The following is an 8,893-nucleotide window of genomic DNA, read 5'->3' as shown; positions in this document are numbered from 1 at the left end:
GGATGCGTTTTTTCTACAAAACGACGCATAGCAACGTGCAGTGCACGACGCTAGTGTGAAAGTAGCCTTAGGATCAAATTTTAATAAGCACCAGCCAGTGATTGTATAGTGTGTTTTGTGTAGGGATATAGGTAGCGGCCTCACCTTGCCCCATGAATACTGCCAGAAAATAGGATTAGGACTGTGAGCAACCTAAAAAGACGCGAGTCTATAAATTAACCTGCCTGTGTCCTAAAGTAATACACACTGAAAAGTGCCATTTTTATTAGTATTTCCTTTAATGGCACAAATAAAAGTTATAGTTTAGAGTCCTCAGTTAGGGATTATTTGCCTTTGGCAATTTATAATATATGACATGAAAGCTGGCTCACTAGTGCCCATAACTACCAGGTAAAAGCCGTAATCTGTCCTCACACCAGGCTGAATGTGCGGCGCAGACAGGGTACATATAAGGCTGCCATCACACTAGCAGTATGTGGTCAGTATTTTACATCAGTATTTGTAAGCCAAAACCAGGAGTGGAACAATTAGAGGAAAAGTATGATAGAAACATATGCACCACTTCTGTATTTATCACCCACTCCTGGTTTTGGCTTACAAATACTGATGTAAAATATTGACCCAATACTGCTAGTGTGACGGCAGCCTAATAGTAACATAATATGGGAGACATTACTTCAGAATCGTAGAAATAAGTGCGCCCTGTGTGCATGTAACGAAGCTGCTCCCGGGAAGCTCCTGTATCCCCCGCTATCCTCCTATATCCCCCGCTATCCTCCTATATCCCCCTGTATCCCCGGTATCCCACTCTATCCCCCGCTATCCTCCTGTATCCCCCGCTATCCTCCTGTATCCCCCACTATCTATCCTCCTGTATCCCCCGCTATCCTCCTGTATCCCCCACTATCCTCCTGTATCCCCCAATATCTTCCTGCATCCCCCACTATCTATCCTCCTGTATCCCCCACTATCTATCCTCCTGTATCCCCCACTATCTATCCTCCTGTATCCCCCACTATCCTCCTGTATCCCCCACTATCTATCCTCCTGTATCCCCCGCTATCCCCCCTATCCTCCTGTTTCCCCCCCTATCCTCCTGTATCCCCCACTATCTATCCTCCTGTATCCCCCACTATCTATCCTCCTGTATCCCCCACTATCTATCCTCCTGTTTCCCCCACTATCCTCCTGTATCCCCCACTATCCTCCTGTTTCCCCCCACTATCTATCCTCCTGTATCCCCCACTATCTATCCTCCTGTATCCCCCACTATCTATCCTCCTGTATCCCCCACTATCTATCCTCCTGTATCCCCCACTATCTATCCTCCTGTATCCCCTGCTATCCTCCTGTATCCCCCCCTATCCTCCTGTATCCCCCCTATCCTCCTGTATCCCCCACTATCCTCCCGTTTCCCCCACTATCTATCCTCCTGTATCCCCCGCTATCCTCCTGTATCCCCCACTATCTATCCTCCTGTATCCCCCCTATCCTCCTGTATCCCCCACTATCCTCCTGTATCCCCCACTATCTATCCTCCTGTATCCCCCACTATCTATCCTCCTGTTTCCCCCACTATCCTCCTGTATCCCCCACTATCCTCCTGTTTCCCCCACTATCCTCCTGTTTCCCCCACTATCCTCCTGGATTCCCCGCTATCCCACTATACCCCGACCTCATTCTCTAAGCAGTAGTGACATGACTAGAATGCCCCGTGATTAGAACAGTCTCTCGTCTTTTCCAGAATCAAACATGGCGCCTTCCAGTTTCTGACGACACTTCCCAGCGTACACTGCGTCATCGCGTTCTCCGGAAGAAATCGGCCGCCTGCTGCCGAGAACTTCCTCTTCGCGGACAGCCCGGGCCCAGGTAGGATCATGGAGCCGAGTCTCCCGTCCCTCAATCGTTCGTGGATCCCAGCCATCCTGCCAGCCTCCCTCCTCTCCCCGGGCCAGCAGTGTCTGGGAGCCCGGCCGTGCACCGTGGCGGTGTATTTGGGTGCAGTGATGCCGATTAGGAGACCTTCTGTTACAGTCGGTTATGCCGGGGTAGTGGTAGCCGTGTACCGGCTGGGACTTGTGCCTGCGACGCTGACATTAACCCGTGGTGAGCCCTCCCGGGAGATGAGCAGCTGCTGCTTTAGGAGGCTATCGGCAGATGAGAGCGGGGCCTTGTGTCTGCAGTCACGGGTGGGCAGGCAGCGGCTGATAGCAGAGAACACTGGGATCAGCTTTCACAGCATCTAGAGCATGTCGGTTACAGGTGGCCGTGTGCCTCCAGAGCTGCCATCTACCCAGCCTCTCCCCAGCAGACGCAGGGTTTGCACTGGCGGGTCCCATACTCCCTGGGGCAGGGCTGGCGGGCCGGCTGGGCATTGTGGTGTGCACACAGGCTGCGGACCATAGGTGTGTGACTGCAGCCTAAGATGGCGGTGGGCCCATCGGCTTCCCATATACACAAGGGTTTGGTTGACGTTCCATGTGGTGATCGTGGGGATAAAGCTGTTGTCAGACACTTTGGGCAGCTGCATCCAACAATCCGAGGCTGCACCGACTTCAGATGAGTAAAAGCCCCCCAAACACTAGATTGTTGTCAGCTGAGCGATGCAGTGATCTCCCCAGCTACACAGGAGCGGCTGCCAGACATCTCCGGTACTGGTTTATCTCGGAGCACAGAAGGATTGACAGTCCCAAAAAACGCCATGCTGGATGCTGTCTCCAACGACTTCACCTGCCTGTGATGCCACATACACATTACTGTCTGCCCACATTACTAACGGTTATGGGACCCCCTTAGTCACCAGTGTCGGGTAACGGCCTTTACAGCTGAAATATTACATTTGTGAAGTACCACTGCTTTTTGGATTCCTAGCCATTGGGTCCCCTGGAGGTCTTACACCACTGAATATATATATAACACAGGGGAACAATTTGAAAAAAAATTTCTGTTGAGTTAGGTTTTTGAGCTGATTTATACTAAAATTGGCATGCTGATTCCAAAAATGTAGTCAGTTTTTTTCTAGCATGTCAAGTTTTTCCTACACAACTTACCTGACAGAGAAGCACAATTGCACTGATATCTGTAATAAGACTTGTTATCTGATTACAATTCGACTCATATAGAGCTACGTGGCAAGTTGTAAGAGTAGTCACTACTTTGTCATGCCTATTTCTTATATATTTCATTTTTTGTTCATATTTGTACTATTTAAAAAAAACAAAACACTTTTTAGGTACAGTAGTTTACATAGTTTTGAGAAGACAAAAATCCTATAGTTCAAAAACTTGACGTGATAGAGAAAAACTGAGATCATTTCTGGATTCAGCATCCAAAAATTAATTAAGAACAGTTGTCTGACCTAACTCTTAAAAAATTGTGTTCCCCAGTGTAATTTGTTGTCATTCAGTGTTGGGTTTTCCTACTTTTTATGGCGGAAGCTCATCTCTCCTGGGATTGAATCGGGCATTAGGAATTCCCCATGCCTAACCCTTGTTTGTTGGGGAGAGAATCTGGCAGCCCCCTGTAGACGTAAGCGGGCCCTATGGTGGCCTGCCTGTGCTCTGCTGTGTATGGGCAATTCCCAGCCTTACTAGATGGTGACTTCTCCTGCTTCTTACTCTGTAATGTTTGTTTTGTTGCACAGGTCACAATGGGACGTGTAATCAGGGGACAGAGGAAAGGTGCCGGCTCTGTTTTCAAAGCTCATGTGAAGCACAGGAAAGGTGCCGCAAAGCTCAGGGCTGTCGACTTTGCTGAAAGACATGGCTACATCAAGGGTATTGTAAAAGTAAGTATTCCCTGACCGGGTGATGAAGTGGAACAGCTATGAGATGGGCTGTTGTTAGGGTACCGTCTCACAGTGGCACTTTGGTCGCTACGACGGCACGATCCGTGACGTTTCAGCGATATACTAACGATCTCGCTGTGTCTGACACGCTACTGCGATCAGGGACCCCGCTGAGAATCGTACGTCGTAGCAGATCGTTTGAAACTTTCTTTCGTCGCTGGATCTCCCGCTGTCATCGCTGGATCGGTGTGTGTGACACCGATCCAGCGATGTGTTCGCTTGTAACCAGGGTAAACATCGGGTTACTAAGCGCAGGGCCGCGCTTAGTAACCCAATGTTTACCCTGGTTACCATTGTAAATGTAAAAAAAAAACAGTACATACTCGCCTTCTGATGTGTCACGTCCCTCGCCGTCAGCTTCCCGCACTGACTGTGAGCGCCGGCCGTAAAGTAAAAGCAGAGCACAGCGGTGACGTCACCGCTGTGCTGTGCTTTACGGCCGGCACTGACAGTCAGTGCGGGAAGCTGACGGCGAGGGACGTGACACATCAGAAGGCGAGTATGTACTGTTTTTTTTTTTTTTTTTTTTTTTTTTACAATGGTAAATATCGGGTTACTAAGCGCGGCCCTGCGCTTAGTAACCCGATATTTACCCTGGTTACCATTGGAAAACATTGCTGGAATCGTTGCTTTTGCTGTCAAACACAACGATACACGCCAATCTGATGACCAAATAAAGTTCTGGACTTCTAGCTCCGACCAGCGATATCACAGCAGGATCCAGATCGCTCCTGCGTGTCAAACACAACGAGATCGCTATCCAGGACGCTGCAACGTCACGGATCGCTGTCGTTCTCGCTGCAAAGTCGCTTAGTGTGAAGGTACCTTTACAAATACTGAAGTAAAATACTGACCAAATACTGGTAGTGTGACAGCAGCCTTATAGTATAGTATGCTAAACAGGGCTACTGAAGACTAGGAGATGGGGCCTGCATCTGTGCCATATGGACACTGGGTAGTTTGTTCTGTAACATTGGAGAAAGCAAGGACAATGGACTCTGTAGTCCACAATTCATTATATTGAGAGGCTTATTATATACAACTGTGTAAATGTTGGGTTGTAAAGTAGCTTAGTAATACAAATAAATGTTAAAACTGGATGCCAATATTCATATTTTTATTTTGAAGGCCATTCCAGACCTACCGTCCTACTACAGCTGAAGGTGGAGCAGTGGACTTGGTGCATCCATCATATAATGCACCATGTACCTAATACACACACCAAGAGTATAAGTTAACACCACATGCGTTCTGTCAGGGTATATTGAGGACAGGGGCTTTCCTTTTGGCATTTCATACAGTTACACCAAAGTTCTTGCATTTTACAACATGTGAAAGCGCCTGCTCGTGGTGCTTGGGTTCACAACTCGTGTGCAGCTCTTTGGTATGTGTCCACCTTCAGGATGGCCGGCGGTTTGGACGGAGCTGCAAACCCGCTCCGCCCTAAGCCCCGCCCCCTTCTGGAGACGCGATGATGCCGGATGTGTTCATTGCACACATCCGGAATCTCCACACCCCACACATAGAGCCCTGTGATTTACCTTGTGGCGGCGCAGCGTCGCCGCAAGGTACGCGGACATGCTGCGATCTTAAGACACGCCGCATGTCCGGAATCGCAGGGCCGCCGGGTGCGTGTTACCACGCATAGTGGAGACGGGATTTCATAAAATCCCCTCCACTATTCTGTAACATCTGGACGCTGCGTGTTTGACGCTGCGGCTCTGCGCAGTGTCATACACGCAGCGTTTCCTGAACGTGGAAACATACCCTTATGTTCTCGATGTCTTTTAGTTCCTTCTTATTGGTTCTGACCATAATACCAAAGATTAGACATTTTTATGGAAATGTTTCTTGGTCTTTGAGGTTGGTCCCTTCTTAGAATATGGCAAGTATATAAAGGAATTGAAATGAAAACAAAATCTGATCTAAATTAGGGGGGTTGTTTTTTTCCAGAGATGAGATATTGGAGAGTTTTTGCTGTATTGATTCTGGGTTCAGTGACCATCAACAATACAAGACTGTTGCTAACCAAAATCTTCCTGGCATATTAGACACACCTTACCTGAAATTCCTGCTGCTTTGGTTTGAGTAATAGGTTTATTTGGTTGTTTTAGGACATTATCCATGATCCTGGCCGTGGTGCTCCCCTTGCCAAGGTCGCCTTCCGAGACCCCTACAGGTTTAAGAAGAGGACTGAACTGTTCATTGCAGCTGAGGGAATCCACACTGGTCAATTTGTCTACTGCGGAAAGAAAGGTATGCTGACTGATTAAAATGTGAGTGCCATTAAGGATTAAACAGATATTTTCAGAGGTTGTGGTGCAGTTTCTGGATCTTCACACTGATCCTCTTATCTGTATGTGTCTACCAATTGCGATTACATAATGTGTCTATATAGTACCAGTCAAAAGCTTAAACATACCTGTTTATGCAGTGATTTCCCTAGTTCTTAGTAGAATGTGCGCAGTGTAGATTCAGACAAAAGGCAGCAAAAAGTCACAAAGGAACACAAGTTCCAGACTGTGTTGAACCTTAGATTTCTAAAGTACCCCCTCTCTTTATTATGGTTGAATTGTTGCAAAGAAGAAGAAACATGTTGGGGCCAAGAAACACAAGGACTGGTCATTAATCAGTGGAAACTGTATTGTAATCTGATGAATGAGACTTTGAGATATTTGTTGCCAACTGCTAAGGAGCAGAAAAGGTGAGCTGATGGTATGTGTGGTACCCACCGAGAAGCATGGAGGAGGGGGATGTGTGATGCTGTGTGGGTGCTTTATTGGTGACTTATTCCAAGATCAAGACACACTTAACCAGCATGGTTACCACATCTTTCTGCACAGACATGCCATCCCATCTAGTTTGCACTTAGTGGGAACATCATTTGTGTTGTACCAGGAAATGACTCAAAAAACATCTGCAGACTGTTATATCTATGTGTTAAGAAGAGGAATGGAGTTGGCCTCTACGATCACCTGATAACACAATTGAGATGGTCGGGATGAGTTAAATCTCAGCGTGAATATAGCCAGGACAACCAACAGGCCCTCCGGACACCTAAAAGCTCCTGTTGGAAAGCCACTTCAGGTGACTGTCTGATGAAGCTGCTTGGTAGAATGCCAATAGTGTGTAAAGCTGGAATCTGGGTACCAGGGTAGTTTGTCTAAGGTTCAACACATTCTTTCATGGTTTTGCTGCCTTCAGTCTGAATTTACAATGTGCACATTATAAAGACACGGAACAGGTGTGTCCAAACTTTTGACCAGTCCTGTACATCTACTGTGCTCCACTTTAGGTAAAAAATACTGCAAATATCAATAACCACACTCGGCTAGAACGTAAAAATACAAATGCTTGACGTTATTGTAAAATACATTTTTTTTTTTCCTCACACTTCATGCAGTATCCTTGTCTAGTGTGTAGCACAACTGTACTGTTAGGGGGAAAGGTGTCTGCTTGAAAGCTAGCATATGAACTAATATCATAATTCTGCTTTCAGCTCAGCTTAACATCGGCAATGTCCTCCCAGTTGGCACAATGCCTGAAGGAACCATTGTGTGTTGTGTAGAGGAGAAACCAGGCGATCGTGGCAAACTGGCCCGTGCATCTGGCAACTATGCTACAGTCATCTCCCACAATCCTGAAACAAAGAAGACCAGAGTGAAGCTGCCTTCTGGCTCCAAGAAGGTCATCGCTTCTGCAAACCGAGCCATTGTTGGTGGGTGTTAATGTTCAGTTATAACCTCCAGGTTCTATTTCCTCTTACAGGATTGCCGAATGGTGATGGTGTCACAATTCCATGTATTAGTTGGTGCTCACATAATCCTGTGTATGTGCCACCTAGACTTATCTGGCTTATAAATTTTTTTTTTTTTTTGAGCGAAGCGGAAGTCTAGTTGGTACATTACTGCATGTTTGCAAACCTGTCACGAGACCCCCTACTAGCACAAGGGAAAGCGGAGAATGGTGAGAGCGTGCACCACACGCAGTCACTGTGTGAGTGTGACTTTTGTCCCTAGGCTAGAAATCCCTTTTAATGAAAGTTTGTATTTTGTATTCTAAAGCATAAATTAAAAAGACAACTTCTATTTTAACCAACCTCTTTAAAATGCAGGCGTTGTTGCTGGAGGTGGACGTATTGACAAACCTATTCTGAAGGCAGGTCGTGCCTACCACAAGTACAAGGCCAAGAGAAACTGCTGGCCACGTGTCCGTGGTGTGGCTATGAATGTAAGTTTTTGTATACTGGTTTTTACGTGCTTGTTTCGGTGTAGCGAGCATAATGGCAGGGGGCAGACCTTGGGATCTGCAGACAACCTACAACCCTGACATGGATATTTGTAACTAGTTGTTGTTCTCTCGTTCTCTCCTTCTCTGCAGCCTGTAGAACATCCCTTCGGTGGTGGTAACCATCAGCACATTGGTAAGCCTTCAACCATCAGGAGAGATGCTCCAGCTGGTCGCAAAGTTGGTCTTATTGCTGCTCGTCGTACTGGTCGTCTGCGTGGTACAAAGACTGTGCAAGAAAAGGAGAACTAATAACCCATGTGTAATTTACATAATAAACTGTTTAAAAAATGATCCTTCTTATGGTGTCTGTATACAAAGCCTTGTTTGTTGTTAATACACTAGAATGGTTGAAAGTTCTGTAAAGGAATCAACAAGAGGCTATGGAGTTACTTGATATTAAAGGAAATCTGTCAGCAGCTTTTTGCTACGCCATCTGTGAGGCGCATGATGTGTGGGCATAGATCCTGATTACAGCAACTTGTCACTGGGCTGCTTGCTGCAGTTTTGAAACAATAACTGTTTTATCTGTTGCAGGACTGCTGAGCGCTGTATAACCCTGCCCAAACCAGTCATTAACAGCTTTCTGTCTATACTGTGCATAGGCAGAAAGCTGTCAATCGGTGGGACGGGGTCCTACAGAGCTCATGAATATGGAGGACTACATAGCGGGAGGTTTACTAGTCCTGTAGTGATAAAATTATTGTATTGTAAAATTTACAGCAAGTATCCCAGTAAGGGTACCGTTACACAACGATT

At 46.5% G+C, this 8,893-nt stretch overlaps 1 protein-coding gene across 1 annotated transcript; it reads left to right on the top strand.

The window, feature by feature from the left end:
• Window positions 1-1,761: 1,761 nt before the first annotated feature.
• Window positions 1,762-8,553, top strand: RPL8 (ribosomal protein L8). The gene is made up of 6 exons (XM_077294789.1): window positions 1,762-1,869; window positions 3,644-3,787; window positions 5,962-6,103; window positions 7,347-7,565; window positions 7,962-8,077; window positions 8,228-8,553. Exons 2-6 carry the CDS (start codon window positions 3,650-3,652, stop codon window positions 8,384-8,386), a joined length of 774 nt encoding a protein of 257 aa, XP_077150904.1. The 5' UTR covers window positions 1,762-1,869; window positions 3,644-3,649; the 3' UTR covers window positions 8,387-8,553.
• The last annotated feature ends 340 nt before the right edge of the window (window positions 8,554-8,893 follow it).

The sequence above is a fragment of the Ranitomeya variabilis genome, chromosome 3 (genome assembly GCF_051348905.1).
Source record: "Ranitomeya variabilis isolate aRanVar5 chromosome 3, aRanVar5.hap1, whole genome shotgun sequence".
Lineage (NCBI taxonomy): Eukaryota > Metazoa > Chordata > Amphibia > Anura > Dendrobatidae > Ranitomeya > Ranitomeya variabilis.
The sequence above is the reverse complement of the archived record's forward strand: the minus strand, read 5'-3'. Positions and strand labels throughout refer to the sequence as shown.

Coding starts and splice junctions, on each gene's coding strand:
- RPL8 (XM_077294789.1), top strand. CDS start 3,650: ATGGGACGTGTAATCAGGGGACAGAGGAAAGGTGCCGGCTCTGTTTTC. Junction 7,566..7,961: donor TGCAAACCGAGCCATTGTTG/GTGGGTGTTAAT, acceptor TTTAAAATGCAG/GCGTTGTTGCTGGAGGTGGA. Junction 8,078..8,227: donor TCCGTGGTGTGGCTATGAAT/GTAAGTTTTTGT, acceptor CCTTCTCTGCAG/CCTGTAGAACATCCCTTCGG.